We start from the raw sequence: 18,120 nt of genomic DNA on the forward strand, positions 1-18,120 counted from the left end.
AATAAAAAGAGGTACATGAAAACAGAAATTTACAATTAGTCAGAAGTTTCAGGGGGGAAAAAGCTCCACCGTTTCCACAATTTTAATTCATGGATTTCATTCATTTTTTTTCTTTTTTTTAATTAATTCATGGATATGAGCGCTTTCCGAAGAAGCACCAGTGACGTTTGAAACGCCGGACGTCATCAGTCACGTGGTATTACGTATTTGATACACGTTCCGATACAAACAAATGTGTTGAAACTGTGCTTCACTTGCGTTAAACAAGTTTCGGTATCTCTCGCCTGTCTCTATACTGCTAGCTATGAACACACGTTGGGTAAATTTGGGTAGCAGACAGTGAATAATATTGAGAGGAGGAAAAAAGCATGTTAGGGAGTGTTTTTTCGGAGCAACTGTTCAAATTTCATCTTTTGACAGCTAACGTTAGCTTCACCGGACTCGTGAATTGGTCAACTCGTGCTTCAGCTAAGTGCTATGTATTTCAAATCTCCACCAGACTCCCTACCATAAACTGACTTGAATTCGACTAAAGTACAATAGCAATGTGTTGACTAGCAGAACTGAACCTCGTTAACCTTTTGTGTACACTGTGTGTATCGATGTACTTCGACTAAACGGTAGCAACATGTTTACTTGACCCCCCTTTAACTTGCGTGATTTCCTACGTTTATAATATTCAACGAGCATTGTTCGCGGGAGCTTAAGATCTAAGATTTCAATTTCCAACCGCTGCTTCTCTCTAATTGTGCACATAAAGCCATTGAAGAAAACCGGTGATTTAAACAAACAGGTAGAACTGGATTTAGAAGAATCCGCGGTGCGAAGGTCGAGTTACAGCCCCAATCCAACAACTCACCCGGTTCAGATAAGGTATCGGGGGGACGGGTCATCTACTCAGGCTGTAAACAAGACCAATATTAAGCTGACCATGGAGGACCTGGGACAGATCTGAGGAAGAGTAGGACAGACGTTACTAGAATGGGGTGTCAGCGGAACGGTTTCAAGAAGGAAAGCTTCATTTTGTCGGTGGACGTCGGGACAACATCAATCAGATGTCACGTCTACGACAAGGAGGCGAAAATCCAAGGAGCATGCACTACCAAGGTACTCATCTCCTGTCCTTTGGGCTTCATAGTAATCAAGTGCTCCACATACATGCATCGTTTGCTACACATAACTCTATGTACAATTTGTATAGCTGATATATTTTGATAAATAAGCTAATTTTCTCAAATTTAAAAGTTGCATGTTAAATCTAAATGTTAAATACTATATCTAAATGTAATATTTTGAAGCTGATCTTGTTTCTTATTCTGGTAATGCTTGTATCCAGGTTGTTCCCTTGTATCCAGAGGTAGGGTATGTGGAGATGGACCCAGATGCGATATGGAAAGGGTTTGTCGCTGTGGTCAAAGGTGCTGTGCAAGGTATGGTTGCACCATTTTTTCTGTTGCTACACCTACAGGAGTCTTTATCGAGAGTATTTTCTCCTATTGTATTGTATGCTGGTATGGACATTCAAAAAATCATCCATAGGAATAAATTGGGGAAGATTGTTAAAACCTGTGGAAAAGTCATTGGTAAGCAACAGGTAGACCTGTACCAACTATATCTGACCAGATTGGAACAGAAGGCAGACAAGGTTTGCATGGCTACAACCCATCCACTTTCAGTGGAGTTCAAGCCACTTCCTTCTGGTCGTAGATACCCAAACGTCAGAACCAACCGAGCTCAAACTCATTCATTCCCATTGCAATAACCAAATTAAATACTATGTGGGGAGGGGTATGACTGGAGGAGGAATATATGTGAAATACTGTGCAGTAGTTTTCATTTATTTATGACATTAGGCCTTTTAGGGAAGTGCAACATACTCCTTTTTATTGTATGTATTGATGTGTGTATGCCATGTGTTAGATAAATAGTGCTGTAGATGTCTGGTTCAATGTTTTGTGTTGTGGATTATGTGTCAATATGCCTGTGCTGTACAACAAATTGCCTCTCGCGGATGGAAGTCTAAGTCTAAGCCTATCCACAACCATACCAACGAGTTAGACTGGATGCATGATAATAGGCACACCCATCACTGTAAATACTGCAATTTGGCTTTGGTCTATTTTTCAAAGACAACAAATGGAGCTAAAGGCTGACAAACATACACTATTAAGATGCCAGTTCTGTAGGTACACCTGGATACTGTTACATGGTAGGGCTGAGCAATTAGTCAAATTTTTCGATCACAAAAACAATATAATCGAGAAAAAAAAACATTATTTTGCACATTGCGTTTCGCAAGTGATCTCTTATTTTGTCTTGTGTTCTGAAGGGGAATTCAAAAATTTCAACAGGAAAAGTATTAAGGGGAATTTCACAGATATACTGTTTCACTGTTTTTTAAGTTCTATAAATGTGCCATCTTTCCAAAAGTCAGTGAGTAATCGTCTTAAATAATAATGATTTCAACAGTGACCAACATAGTGGTGATTTTGTTCCATAATTGTGCAGCCCTATTACATGGGACATTTGTCAATAAACCCTATGTGGGAGTCTGTATTTCAAAAATATTTTCCAGTTTGTCACCATAACCATTTCAATGTGTGTGCGTGTGCCTATGCTGCTGTACTCATGATGTAGATGCAGGAGTCCAAATGTGTCAGATAGATGCCCTGGGCATCTCCACTCAACGAGGCACCTTCACAACATGGGACCGGTAAAATTAATATAATTAATCCAATTTCTTCCAAAAAAGCCAAATGACTTGTAGGCAAACTTAAAGACAATCGCTATAGCGCACGTGTTAAACCTACCTTCGTATAGTTGTTTACCATCCTGGCTCCATCTCGGCTTCAGTTTATTTTCTCTCTTTCACTCTGACAGGAGAACTGGGGTTCCTTTCCATAACTTCATCAGCTGGCAGGATCGGAGGGCTGCAAACCTGGTGAAATCCTGGAACAGTTCCTGCACAATGAAAGTGAGTCTTTGACTGCTTTGCATCTCTGGCTCGCATGTACTTTGAGTGAGTACGTTTGGAAGTTAAGCGGCGAGAGTTGAAATACTAGAACGTCTAAATTATTCGAACGCAGCCTTGGTAAAGACCACTTTTATTTGACAGAGACATACCGTCCGATCAGCGCTGAATATCATGTCCCTTCTGTTCATAAAGTATGGCTTTGACTGTTTTCACGACAACTGTAGGCAATCAAAGGCGTGATGAAGATGCTCTACTGTGTGACCAGGCAGAAGCGGATGCTTGCAGCAAGTCTTATTACCTTCTCCACTCAACACGTCACCTTCCGCCTCATCTGGGCCCTAACCAACTACAAGCAGGTGTGTTGGGGTGTGTGTCAGGCTGACATTTAAAGCAATGAGCTGATAGGAACTCAAACCTAGTGCAAGCCTCCCAGGCTGTGGTGTTGAAGGGTTAATTATAAAGAAGGAAATACACAAGTATGCAATTGCAGCAAACAGGGAGAGGCTGTATTTTGTGACCAGAACAGTCCTCATTCGTTCACTTCTTTTTTTTGAGCCTCATCATGTGTCTTTCTTCTTTTAGGTTCGTCAAGCAGTAGCTGAAGGGAACTGCTGCTTTGGAACAATAGACACCTGGCTCCTGTTCAAACTCACCAAAGGTGGGTGTGACCCCCCGAGAAAGGGGGGAGCGAGAGAGAGGGGCAAGACATGCAGGAAATCGTGAACAGGTCGGATTCGAAACCTGGACCTCTGCATCGAGGCATAAACCTCTCAGTATATGTGCGCCTGCTCTACCCACTGATCCAACCCGGCCACACGCAGAGCCTTGACATCATATCCAGGGATAATGTTGATATATTCTAGAAAAATACAGTACCAGTCAACAATTTGGACACGCTTTCCTATTCAGCTGAATGAGAAAAATTTTACAAACTTTTGACTGCTACTGTACATACTTATTATGTACTTGCTTATCCCCTGCAAATGGGCCGCACGAAACTCATTTCTAAATCACACGAGGTCCCCTGGTAATACTAGTCTTGTGTGAATAGGGCTTTGGAAAGAATGTTCTTTTGTGTTTCCAATCCTATTGCATCACTGTTTGGCTTACATGTTTTCAGCCAACTCCTTAAGGAGTTGGAAAAATTGCAATTCTATTTTTTTTTTTTTACCTATGTAAACAGATTTTATGATATATATTTTATGATATATATATATATATATATTTGTTTTAGGTGAGGTGCATGCCACCGACTACTCTAATGCCAGTTCAACAGGAATTTTCGACTCTTATCAGGTCTGGTGTAAGTGTATTGACATTTTTTCAAAATTTTGGTGTGAGTGGTTTTTTTTGGTCATATCGGTGTTATGTGACTTTTTCACAGATGTGCTGGAGCGGGCTTCTCAGCTCTCTTGTTTCTCTGCCTCTCTCTATTTTTCCCAAAGTAGAAAACACAGGGTGAGTCAACCATTTCATTCAAAAACCCATCTGAGACATGAGTCATGTCTTAGCCAGTAAACTTATTTCATTATGAAAGCATACACTCTATCGCATTCACCACAAGTGTACGTTCTCAGTATTTCACAGTTTTTGACCTGTAACCCAGATGTGAGAAGTAATGTAACACTTTAAGTCATTGTTTCTCAATTTGGGGATCAGGAGCCACACAAGTGATTGTAACATTAATCTAAGGGATTGTAAGATAATTACTCATCTTTTTTTGAATGAACTGTAGCGAGCAACGCAGAGCGAGCTGTACCCAGCATGCTGTTCAGCGGTGTAACAGTTAATAGGGGTCCCCTCTCAATAAACTACAGTGTTTATATAAAGCACTACTGATAAATATGTCCCGTAGAGCTCAAGAGCTCACACTCGACGCTGACTTCCTTGGGTCCTCAGTAAAACACGAGTATGAAGTCGATCAGATGAACAGTTGTCAAAAAAAATCGAAAGACAGACAGAGACTCCATCCATTCTGTTTCTCTAAAAATACTATAAGAATTTTACCTCTTCGGGCCTCTGAAACTAAATCCTCCTTTAGTTGAAGTGCTCACAACTCTACGTGTACCCTTTGACAGGGGGTTCCAAATACATATTGCTTTGTATTAAGCGGTCAAAAGCACACAAAATATAGAAACCATTGTTTAAATATAAAACTCATGTTTTAGTCACATACTATGAAACCCCAGTTTTTAGGGCTGGGTACTGAATTCGCACCAACTGAATTGCCTCCATAGTATCGAGAATCGAAAAATGACTCGCCATTCAATACCTAAGGAGTAAAGCTCAATGCCAATAAGCATGGTTATTGGCATTGAGAGCTGATTGGCTGTCTAACGTTACACGACGTAGAGACACGCAGAAAAAACTCTACGTTACGCACAGAGACGGGGCTCACGTAGTAGGAGCTGAAAATAACTTAAAAGATTTCTACCGCAATGTTGTTAAAATGGATTTTATAAAATTGGTATCTGGGGGGGAAAAAAGTATCGTTCAGGAACCGGTATCAAAGTTACAATATTGGTATCGCAAAATTTTGAACGATACCGGGCCCTATCAGTTTTAAGAGTTGCATTGTCTAATTAGACATTAGTCAGATTGCTTTATGTCATTTTAAAAGAAAACAATTAAAGCACATTTCTGTGTGCATAAGAGTTAAAGTGCTCATATTATGCTTTTTGGCTTTTCCCCTTTCCTTTATTGTGTTATATATCTTTTTTACATTAGGTTTACAAAGTGAAAAAGCCCAAAGTCCACCCCAAAGGGACTTACCATCTCCGACAGAAAACACTGTTCACAAACAGCTCCAAACAGCTCTATTGTAGTCCAGCCTGTACTTCTGTGACGAACATGCGTCACTTTGTAACTAGGGCTGTCAAACGATTTTTTTTTTTTTAATCGCACCATTTCTATAGTTAATCACGATTAATGAATAAAATTCTATTATTTTGCATTTCAGAACAGTTTTTAAGTACATATTAACAATGGAAAGCAATTCTTACCAGTGTATCTTGATTGGGAATCAAATGAATGCAAAGAAAGTTACTTTATGAACTTGATTTTAAGATTTGTAATTATTTATTTACTGTAAACAAAAGAAAAATGTGTGAATCTGTCATTATTGCACAATTCCTCCAACTACCTAACTAAAAAAAACTAAAAAGTCCCTATCCTTACTAGAGTCAATATAGTGTTTAGTAACTCCTAAATAATGTTGATTACTCACTGACGTCCAGTGATCACCGGTTAATGAGACAGCGTTTGCAGCACCTTGCAGCAGTTCTAGTTGGGCTGCTTTCTCCGTGTCATACAGGCTGTGTGTCCGTGAAAACTACTGTCCCCCTCGATGACAACGAGACAGGTCAGAACATCGTAGTACGTCTAAGACCCGAGTCCTCTACGATGCTGACAGGTCTGCAGTTAGTTGCCACCCGTTTCGCAAGAGCTGTAGTAATTTTTTGGGATTTGGTTTCATCCACAGGTCGGCCTGAGTGGGTAGCATGCTAGCGGGTAGCATCACGTTAACTGAACTATATGCTTAGCTCTGTAGGTGGTAGCTCAAGCTTGACGTGCTTCGGTGATATTTTAATTTGGCTTTACACAACGTGCATATGGCTTTCGACTTGTCTACGAGCCGCCCGGGAGTTTTGGAAAATAAAAAGCTCCATTCAGAGTTATTGCTGCTGTGTTTCTCCATCATGCCTGCAGCCTGCAGCAGCAGGATGTGTTACGAGGAAGTGGCAGCTTGATGATAAGTAACGGTGCTGCAAAGGGTCTAAATAGTAGCCTGTTAGGCACGACGCAAAGCCGAGTGAAGTGTAAAATAAATTAATAAATGCCGGCATGCGATTTTATAAAAAAAAAAATATATATGAATCGCATTGCGTCGGCCCTTAATCGCATCGCGATTAACGAGTTAACGCTGACAGCCCTATTTGTAACACATGTTAAGATGCTCGCCTAGCTGCTAGCGTGGCACGCCCTCATACTCTGCTTCTGACTGGCTAGTAGTCCTTACCTAGCTACTGCGCATACATGTGCGACTCCCAACAAAAATGGACCAGAAGTGTAATGCCTCACTCTGTAGCTAAAACAGAGAGCTCAACACACAGGGTGAAAAGAGGAGCTGCAGCAATGTGCAGTACGACAAAAATATGGTGTTTTTTGAAAATTAAACCATGTAAACCTATTCTGGTACAACCTCTAAATACAATTATGAACCTGAAAATGAGCATAATATGAGCACTTTAACATCATGTTAACTGGGTTTGATGTGTTATTTGTAATCATTGCAATGATGTAATGATTGTGGATGAAGAGTGTGAGATGATGCATTGTGTCTGGTTTCTCCCCCATGATGCATCAGCCAGGACTTTGGTTCCACAGACCCAGCCATCTTCGGCGTGTCCATTCCTATCATGTCAGTGGTGAGTTGTCAAGGTCTGTGGTGTCACCCACAGTGTGACTATAATTAAAAACATCGATTGCAACCTTTTGATTTCCTTTATGCCAGCGTGGCCAAGTTGATGTCACTGGCGTCATGTTGTAAAGAGGAAAATAAGACAAGTTATTTAGTTAATCAGCTAGGAATGTGTGACAGGAAGATAACTGATACTAGACAGCAGAATTCCTGGCGGAGAGATGCCCTGCTTTGATTAATGAGGTATTGAAACTTGACTTCACGTCCTCTTAGTCAAACTTGGATTGTCCCTTATCACACACTGTAGGAGTTGTAGATATTTCCAGTGTTGCTCAGATGTGGCTTAACCTGTTTAGGGTTTTGTTTTTACAATATACTTCCTTTTGCGATCTGCCATAGATGGCCGACCAGCAGGCAGCCGTGTTTGGGGAGTGTTGCTTTGACGTTGGTGATGTCAAAATCACCATGGGAACAGGCACCTTCATGGACATCAACACCGGAAGCAAACCACATACATCCGTAGCAGGTAAGTTAAGCAAAATACTGTCACGGCATAACCAACCCTGGGGAAACTTGACTAATCTTGTTACACCTAGGATTATAACAGAGCTTGGTTTTATTCGTGCATTTCAAAACTAAAAAAGCTCCTCCTAGCCGCCCGACAGAAGGTAAGGGTTAGAGCAGGGATCTTCAACAGGAGGTCCATGACCCCTAGGGGGTCCTCCCAAATTGTTAATGTTTTTTCAGTTTTTTTAAAAGTCTAACATTAATCCAACATATTATTAGCAAATATAAATTCCCACTGCTTACTGCCCTACAGTCAAGGTAGTCACTAAGGCCATCCACAGATGTGTGCCACATGTATGTTAAATATTAAAACATGATTTATAAAATCATGCCAACAATTAGTAGGCTATTTCAATCAGGAGAGACTTCATTGCAGATATGCAAAGATTTATTGTACATGTGCATAATAAGAAATTTAACGATGGAGTCTTTGGGGATTAGACTCCATCGTTAAAAATATTTTAAAGGGGTAGCGAAGCCAGACATATTCCCCCCGATGGAGCCTAGATACTGGTGATGGTGGAGAGGGAACCCGGAGACTGTCTGCCGGAAAGGGACTCAGGTTGCAGTGGTTGACGATGCCTGGAGGTGGAAGGGGAGGAGGAGGGTTGCACGTTTGCCTGAAAAGACAGCTGATAGCAAGGAGAGAAGACATTTAAAGCAGGAAGTCATGCTGTGATTGGATCATGAATTTTGTGGCCAATTCTGGTTGGTTTACTGAAAAGTGAACGCCTCTTAACAGCTGAATAGTTTTAGGGAGAGATAGTGGTGATTGAAGTTATTTAGAAGTCTTCCTGAAAGAGTTTGCGCTGAACTTCATTTGAATAGCTTAGTATTCTATGCAAAAAAGGTATGTATAAAGGCTTTAGGCCGCCCTACTAAGTTATTGTAAGTTTATTATGCAACTTAATTTTATAAATTAAAGCTGCAAGCAGCGATGGACGGGCCCTCGCACGCGTGTTGGGTTACTGGCGGACGTCGCTCCTTGCGAGTGCATCACTCAGACACTGCAAATTGCCGAGTTCAACGATACCTCACACAAGACTGTACGTCATACAGTTCATTAGCTGTGAAAGGGGGCGTGGCCTAAGCATAGGGGTCAGGGCAAACCTTTACCAATAAAAATGAAAGTCTCTGCTGAGTTCATTGATACCTCACATAAGACTCTACCTTAAACGGGTCACCAGTTATGAAAGGGGCGTGGCTTAAGCATAGGGGGGTGGGCAAAACCATCACCAATGAATAAGGAATTCTGCTGAGTTCAATGATACCTCACACAAGGGTCTACCTTAAACGGTTTAAATGTTATGAAAGGGGGCGTGGCTTACGCATAGGCGGCGGGCCAAACCATAACCAAAGAAGAAGGAACTCTCTGCTGAGTTCAATGACACCTCACACAAGACTCTACCTTAAACGGTTCAAATGTTATGAAAGGGGGCGTGACCTGAGTAAGTAAGGTTAAAGTATAAGGGGCGGCTCAGTATCACATATAGACCACACATAAGTTTCATGTAAATCGGATGATGTTTGTCATATAAGGCTGATTTCCTGTTGCCAGCCCCCCACTGACCAAAAGTCAATATTGGCCTGTATATGGCCTCAGGACTGGACTCTTGTTGATTGTGGGAAATTTCAAGCAGATATAACAATGTACACTGTAGTTACAGCCACTTTCTCGTTCATCGCTAAACACTCAAAATGGCCGCCACGCCATGCCCACACCGTTTGACGAAAAGTTTTTCTTTTAATAGCTTTTCATCTTTAAGGTGTTGAGATGGTAGAGACCAAGTTTGAAGTCCATCGGATTAAATCTCTAGGAGGAGTTTGTTAAAGTCTAGCACCTTGACTTTTAGGCCTACTTTCTGTTGCCACTAGGGGGCGCTATGACTTTGAGTCATTTTTGTCCAGTAAATGTCCTCAGAGTTAGTCTTATGAATCATGAAAAGTTTCAAGCCAATTGGACAATGTACACTCGAGTTACACCCACTTCCTGTTTTTCAATTTTCAACTTTCAATTCAAAATGGCGGACTTCCTGTTGGGTTTAGGGTATGGCTCCAATTACGTTTTTTGTACGTCTTGGTATACTACATATGTGTACCAAGTGTCGTGAGTCTACGTTAAACGTACTGCAGGGGCTCAATTTTTTTAAGTTTGTAGGGGGCGCTAGTGAGCCATTTTTGTGCGCCTATTCCCAAAACACTTAAAATGCGTACATTTTCACCAGAATTGATGCAACCATCAGTTTTGGTTTTGACTATGTTAAGCCCCTCAAAAAGGCAATTAATTTGCCGGGAAAATAATAATTCCTTCAGTTCCAATAGGGCCTTCGCCGCTGTCGGCGCTCTGGCCCTAAATGTATGTAATAGGAGGTCCCAGCTCCATCTCTCTTTCAGTTAAGGGGTCTTTGGCTCACAAATTAACTGAGTGTCAACGCTGTTTGACACTCAGTTAATTTGTTAGACTTTGAAAACGCGGACTTAAAGAGCACCTGATATATAGCATTGTCAGGTTCTCACTTGTATTTTGTTTTCTACTGCTAAAACATGTTCACATGCTTTAATGTTCAAAAACACTTTATCTTTCTCATACTGCCCATGGCTGCTGCACCTTCATTCACCCTCTGTATGAGACGCTCTGTAGGAGCTCCTGTCTCTTTAAGCCCCCCTCCTGATAAAACCCCAGTCTGCTCTGATTGGTCAGCGTTCTTGTTGTTGCTGTCTCCGTACAGTCGGTGGGGAAACATCCCGACAAGTCAGAAAACACAATCCTCTTCAGCAGTCTCTCACTGAGCTGTACCACCGCAACATGTGTTCTCTCGAGTCTGCTGCACCTCCGCCTTTCAGCTCCGTGACGCAGATAAGGCACACCCACCCCAGCCCGGTGGCCAATAGAAACCAATAGGTGCATTATGACGTGACAATACACAAGTGTAAAGATTTGTCCATACACTATTACACGCCAGTGTTTCTTCTCTGTAGGTCTGTATCCTCTGGTGGGTTGGAAGATCGGCTCAGAGGTGGTGTATCTCGCAGAGGGCAACTCAGCAGACACAGGCACTGCCATCAAATGGGCACAGGAGCTGGGTGAGCCATGAGTAGTATACAGTAGCTCTGATTTCTTTTTCATCTTATTAGCCAGAAATTGTGGCTGAAAGGTGAACGGTTTCGTTAGGTTACATTAACAACACAATACTGGTGTGTGAAATCTGTGTGTTGTTGTTGCAGAGCTCTTCTCTGACGTCCGGGACACTAGCAGCATGGCCTGCAGTGTCAGCGACTCAGATGGAGTGTGTTTCGTTCCTTCCTTCAGTGGTCTGCAGGTAGAACAATTCTATTTACTTTTATGAAACAGATGTACATAACTATATTCACCCAAAGCAAAACAATAAGTGTATTCTCTCGCACAGATAGTTTTTAACCAATATAGGTATGGATTTACATTTTTGTTTTTTATTATGTCTCTGTGTAACATGGTTGTGTGTCTCTCTTTTCTCTGCCCTCCATTGTGAACTGGCCTTTGTAAGTGTGTCTTGGATGTTCATAGTTTATATGCATGTGATTACAAAATTGACTGGTTTATATACTGAACAAAATTATAAACGCAACACTTGTTTTTGCCCCCATTTTTCACGAGCTGAACTCAAAGATCTAAGACTTTTTCTATGTACACAAAAGGCTTATTTCTCTCAAATATTGTTCACAAATCTGTCTCAATCTGGGTTAGTGAGCACTTCTCCTTTGCCGACATAATCCATCCACCTCACAGGTGTGGCATATCAAGATGCTGATTAGACAGCATATTTATTGCACAGGTGTGCCTTAGGCTGGCCACAATAAAAGGCCACTCTAAAATGTGCAGTTTTACTGTATTGGGGTTGGGGGTCCAGGAGGGGTCCGAAAACCAGTCAGTATCTGGTGTTATGGTTAGGGTTAAGGTTCATCCATGAAGAGAATCTCTCTCTCTCTCTCGAGATTTTATATTCAGTGTTTTACATACAGTAACCATGTAAAACAGTAAAGCTGCACTCTTGCTGACTAGAGGCTGTCGGGTTTCTCTTGAATGCAAAAGACATGAGATTTTGTTGTACCAGGTCTGTTTTTCACTTATAGACATTTGACAAGTTTGTGTATTCATTTAACCAAAGGTTCCTCTGAATGATCCCAAAGCTTGCGCCTCCCTCATGGGCCTCAAACCTTCCACCACTAAAAGCCATCTGGTCCGGGCTATTCTGGAGTCTGTCGCCTTCAGGTGAGTCATTTTGAAGAGAGTTTCTGTTCGACCTTCTTTTCTTATTCATGCCAAACTGATGGTGACTTATGTTTACATGCACATAATATTATATTTATTTATTTATTTAATTTGGGCCCTTATTTTGAAAAAAAGACAATATTTTGAATAAGCCGTTTACATGACCAATGAAAGTGAATATTCCACTAATATTCTTGTTCATATGCAGCCATTCAAAATAGGATTTTTTTCAAAGTTTTCCACCGGTGGTGGACTTGTTTGACCGTGCAAACACAGCGTCCCTCTTTCATTCCTTCAACCAGCTTCTTGAAAAGGTCGCCGTCTCGATGTTTGCGCATATCCAAAAACATCCAAGACTTTCATAATGTTCAAAAGTAGCTGGCCGCCTGGGTAGCTCACCTTGTAGAGCGGACGCCCAACCCGAGGAGGTTTTCTCCTCGACACAGCGTCGGCGGGTTGGACTCCGACCTGCGGCCCTTTGCTGCATGTCGTTCCCCCTCTCTCTCCCCTTTCATGACTTCAGCTGTCCTATACAAATAAAGGCCTAAAATGCCCCAAAAATAATAAAAGTAGCTGGGTTTCTCCTTCCGACCAGAGATGTGAGCTTTTCTTTTGGTCATGCATCTCTACCGCAGCCCTGCAAACTGTTGGTTTGTGTCCAACAACCATAGCAACGCAACAGAGCTGACAGTAAGCTGTAAACAGGCAAGAGGCTGTAAACTGTCCCAAACTATGGTATTTTTGTAATATTAGTGTGCATGTAAACATACTCATTGTCTCCTTGTACTTGTCTTATTCTTTGCAGGAACAAGCAGCTATATGAGACGATGCTGAGAGAAACTAACATTCCCATCACAAAGATCAGGTGCAGTTTTCCTCCACCACTGTGTGAATTAAAAGAGTATCTGATTGTAGTGATGTACGCTTGCTGCCAAGATGAAAAGGACTCAACACATACATTTACCTCTCGGAGTCTTCTCACAGCCCTTAAATATTCCAGCTCACAGTGCAAACTGGGCATAACAGAGTGGACTCTTGTTTACCCCACCTCCACTAATGCAGTTCAGCTTTTATTGGCAATGCATTACGGGTGTACATTTCTCTGATACTGTTGCAGTAAAGTGAGTTGCAGTGTAATTGAGTCTTTCTACCTTTCTGTCTCAGGGTGGATGGCGGTGTTTCCTCCAACGACTTTGTCATGCAGCTGACTGCAGACCTGTTTGGCAGAAAGGTAGCCAGACCCCAAAACTGCGAAATGTCGTGTTTAGGGGCTGCTTTCGTCGCTGGACTCGGAGTGGGTATGCAGGCTCTCTCCCACGACATGTACATTGGGCTGTATGCTTTTCAAAATTCCAAAATGTTCTTTTAGGTTATAACAGTGAGCCGTGTGAAGCGGTGTGTTTAGAGAGGCCGCTCAGCACAAAGAAAAAGAGAAGCAGCTCTGTCAAGCAGTTGGACACTTTAATGTTACTCTATACTTTCAATGTGGCTCTTTGTTTTTCTCTCTAAAAAAAAAAACGCTCGGACATGACATTGAGTTGCATTTCAAAAGTTCTGATCAAAAGTCCTATTTTTAATCCTGGCACTGGCAAGAAGCCAAATGAAATGCTGCTCTTTATGTAACCCGTTTTCCATTTAATTATGCACATTATGTAATTAGATTGTTATACATTAGTCAGTGCTTAATCAAATCAAACCTGGAAGATGAATGTCTTCTCGTTGTTTACATTACGTTCTTTACACGGGCCAGAAGCAGGTGGTGCAGATGACTGAATAATGTTAATGTGAAGCACGTGTTTGAGAAGTTTTTTTTCAGTAGATCAGTAGCCAATAGTGTTGGGGGATATGTAGAAGTTCTGAACCACTTTCGGCCATTGATTAGCAGTTTGTTTGGGTGCATAGACTCATTTTTATCACTCACACTGCTTCATTCTGCATTCATAGGACTTATTGTTGTCTCCCACTGTCCTCCACTGTCACTGCAGGCTTCTGGAAGACCAAGGAAGAGCTGAAGAAGCTGCAGAGCACCGACGAGGCCTTCTTGCCCAAACGAGCCTCAAAAAGCGGTGCTCACAGCCCCAGTCAGGAATACATCCCTGTCCTCCAGAGCTGGGAGAGAGCTATCCAACGCTCCATGAATTGGTACAAGCCTTGATACGGGATGCACACACGGGGAGATCAAGGGCTAGACTAAACGGGACGATGGAGACGTAGTTCGAAGCTTCATTCATAACGTTCATATTCAAATTCTAAATCAACATTTGAATGCTGCGCAGCTTTCATTTTGTGCATGTCTATTCATTCTGTTTAAACCTGGTATTTTTCCACAGTTGCAGATACAAATTAAGCTCCAGTCATAATATTATTATTATTAAACTATTTTTAGAATTAGATTCCTGTGGTGGGATTGTTTCCGACTCGTGTCAACCGAACATTTCCAATAACGCGTTGTTTCTGTCGTAGCATAATGTTGCTATTTGTATTGGATTAGCCTGCTGTCTACATGAATGTACATTGACCAAACTAACTAGCTTTATTCATTAAAGAGTTGATTTAATAAAAAATAATTTAGGGTGATGACGTCACAAAATAGGACCACTGACATTCGAAGCTTCATTCGAAAACCTCAAAAGAAGCTTTGAATGTAAATGACATTCGGTACAGCCCTAGATTTAAGATATAACAACCATCAGCTGTGTTTAAACTCATTTAAGGGTACATCTTAAAGGAACACGCCGACTCATTGGGACTTTAGCTTATTCACCGTATCCCCCAGAGTTAGATAAGTCCATACATACCCTTCTCATCTCCGTGCGTGTCGTAACTCTGTCTGACGCACCCACCGCTAGCCTAGCTTAGCACAGATCCTGGAGGTAACCGGCTCCATCTAGCCTACTGCTCCCAATAAGTGACAAAATAACACCAACATTTTCCTATTTACATGTTGTGATTTGTATAGTCACAGCGTGTACAAATAACAAGGTCACATGAGACACAGCCATCTTCTAACCGTATACATACTGGGAACTATATTCTCAGAAGGCGAAGCACTGCTACTTGGGCGGAGTGATTAGCGCAACACCTGAAAAGCACCGCTCTTACTCTCTGCTCCTCACCACGGGACTTCTCAGGTGCTGCGAGCAAATCACTCCGCCCAAGTAGCAGTACTTTGCCTTCTGTGGAGAATAGTTGCTGTTATTTTGTCACTTATTGGGAGCAGTAGGCTAGATGGAACCTGTTACCTCCAGGATCTGTACTAAGCTAGGCTAGCGGTTGGTGCGTCAGACAGAGTTACGACACGCACGGAGATGAGAAGGGTATGTGTGGACTTATCTAACTCTGGGGGATACGGTGAATAAGCTAAAGTCCCAAATAAGTCGGCGTGTTCCTTTTTAAATGATTTGGTGACTTGGTGTGCTGCCCAACCTTTAACAGCAGCCACTTAGTCTTTTGAGGGGAAATAACAGCATTTTTTTTGTTTGTCCTACTGTAAAAAGAAACACAGCTGAAGGTTCCACCCAGTGACATAACGTTACAGCACTGATAACTGTGATTAAAAGCAGGATTGAGGGAAAGGTCCGGTACAGGTGTGATCCAGGCCATAGCGCCGCCCGTCGGCCACATTCCCAGCCTCTGTTGCTGCCTCATACTGAAGTTACTACACTTTCTTTCTTCACACCATAGCAACCTTATCCTTTATTCATTCCACATCCTAAGCCACCGGTGCCTCTTCATATTACAGTACTTTATCTGGCTGGGATAATATTTGTACATTTTCCCCACATGGGGGCGCTAATGGCTGGCTTTACAGCTTTTTAATTTATAAACCACCATAGCAACCACACACAACATGGTAAGGATTGAAATCATTGATATCAGATTTGCACATGATGTTCTGTGTGGACAAAAACAATAGACGCTTGACTCTTCTTTTCATGACGCGTCAAGACTTGGAGAGCTCTAAATAGAAGAATTTCAAAGAGTTTCAAATTTCAAGCGATGATGATATTGTTTAACTGTGAATGAAACAAAAACTAATTGTATATGCTTTGCTCTGTGAAGGGAATCCATTCTGGATTTTGGTATTTTAGCATGTCGTTGTCTGAAATGCTTCTTGTCACATCTCCATTTGGGAATTATTTTGGAAAAGATTGTTGACGTTAACTGTGAGAAGGATTTTTATCAGTATGTGTTGGGAATTTTAACATTTAGCCTTGCTGTAATAGCAGCCATAAATAAATAAATAAAACAAATCAGCTGACACATAAATCTCACATTTTGCTATGGAGCATGCTCTGTGGAACAAGTGGATCAGGGATATAAATATTAACTGAAGTGGCCTGAAACATACTGTAATTAGGATACAGAATGTTTATTTCTTGTCAATCTGTTGTGTATCCATTGTTAGTTAGTGTTTATGGTTGAATTGTTCCATGGGAGAAAGCCACGTTGATGTCACATGAAAATGTCTTTTTTACGCTACCTAATGAACTCTGAGGACAAAGTTACAAATGCAGCGATGAAATGCTAACAAATGACTAAAATGTAAACTGTGAATCTTATTCTAGATGTATTCTACTTGCTGGGTATTATGTTTTTGCCTTTCCCAATATTGTAATATCAATTTGTTTTTTTGTTTTTTTAAAGGTATGTTGTGCAAAATGACACTATGCATAATGCAAATATGGATACCTCAGATTGTGAATACATTATATTTCTAACACTTGTACTTGATTGAGTTCTTGAATGGCAGATGTCCTCCCAAGCTGCTGGGAAATAACAAATGATACATTTGTGTGATCGTACATGTTTGTACAAAATTGCATTAAAATGTCAAGTATTTTGTAAGATGTGAAAGAGCTAGAATAAAAAAAACAACTGTAAATGATCAGCAGTTGCTTGTGGTGTGGTGAGTGTCTCGTGCATACATAGGTGTCACCGACACGGTGAGTGAACAGATGCTGCCTAAAGGTTTGATGGACACTGGGGAAATGCCTTGCCTTGTCCTTGGGAAATCATCAGTGTAGTGTAGTGATTGCTTCCCATTGATGTCACCAACCTCCCTGCGAGGGTTGCTATGGTAGCTTGCGGATGGAGTGACTGAGAACAAATGGAGTGTGTTTTCCTGCCCATGGTGCTGGTATGGTGAAGGGGACACTAATTGAGTGCACGGAAAAGGGGGATTTCCTAAACAATTGGAGGATTGTGTGCTTGTCCTCTCAGAGGAAGAACAGAAGTTTTGTGTAGATCACGCAGATCCACACAGTATTAGCTTTCCTGCATCAATCCCCTGCTTCCTGCACCCAAACGCTTCCTCACTCCAACATGGGTAGTTTTTTTTGCTAGTGGGCTTGGCTTGCAGTGGGGTGCATTCACAGAGAAAAATGTGCTGGAGTGGGTGAGACGGACAGGTCTAGCGCACGACTCTCACACTAATCAGTCAAATGCTCTGTGTGTGTGTGTGTGTGTGTGTGTGTGTGTGTGTGGTGCCGCATTGTTTGAGTGGTGGTGGACCCTGCCTTGCAACAAATTCAATCTGACAGCAGGAGCTAGATGCAATGTGACCACTACTCCAGTCCCCCTCCCCCATACGAGCTGAACCCTGCATCAAGGGTCATTATATAACTTCCTCTTCTCTTTCCTCAGTCTCTGTGACACATTTGGGATTGTTTTGCTGGAGTGTCAGGGGGTTGGAAGTTAAGCTTTTGTCTTTTTTTTTTTTTTTGTCAGTGTCTTTTTTAGCCTCTCCCCCTGCTGCTTTAAGCACCTAACTCCTCTCTCTCAGTTCAGTTAATCAGTCATTGGCACGATATACATGTGTACACCCTGGCAAAACAGAGACTTGCATCAAATGAAATATATTTGCTGTGCACGTGAAGCTTACTTATGATAAATATAGAATAATGCTGG

The 18,120-nt window shown here is 41.6% G+C and overlaps 1 protein-coding gene across 1 annotated transcript; it reads left to right on the forward strand.

Annotated features, from left to right (window-relative positions):
* Positions 1-204: 204 nt before the first annotated feature.
* On the forward strand, positions 205-14,603 carry gk5 (glycerol kinase 5). Its single transcript, XM_078263552.1, has 16 exons — positions 205-1,107; positions 1,337-1,430; positions 2,638-2,713; positions 2,881-2,974; positions 3,199-3,330; positions 3,557-3,632; positions 4,209-4,270; positions 4,359-4,432; positions 7,341-7,401; positions 7,794-7,920; positions 10,941-11,045; positions 11,187-11,281; positions 12,107-12,210; positions 13,016-13,075; positions 13,375-13,508; positions 14,196-14,603. The coding sequence occupies exons 1-16, from the start codon at positions 982-984 to the stop codon at positions 14,363-14,365; spliced, it is 1,590 nt and encodes a 529-aa protein (XP_078119678.1). The 5' UTR covers positions 205-981; the 3' UTR covers positions 14,366-14,603.
* Positions 14,604-18,120: the final 3,517 nt, after the last annotated feature.

Source organism: Sander vitreus, chromosome 12 (genome assembly GCF_031162955.1).
Source record: "Sander vitreus isolate 19-12246 chromosome 12, sanVit1, whole genome shotgun sequence".
In the NCBI taxonomy this organism is placed as follows: Eukaryota; Metazoa; Chordata; class Actinopteri; order Perciformes; family Percidae; genus Sander; species Sander vitreus.

Excerpts from the sequence above, each read along its gene's own strand:
- gk5 (XM_078263552.1), top strand. The coding sequence starts at position 982 with ATGGGGTGTCAGCGGAACGGTTTCAAGAAGGAAAGCTTCATTTTGTCG. Across the intron at positions 2,714-2,880 it reads ACCTTCACAACATGGGACCG|GAGAACTGGGGTTCCTTTCC; the intron begins GTAAAATTAATA and ends TCACTCTGACAG. Across the intron at positions 7,402-7,793 it reads CCATTCCTATCATGTCAGTG|ATGGCCGACCAGCAGGCAGC; the intron begins GTGAGTTGTCAA and ends GATCTGCCATAG.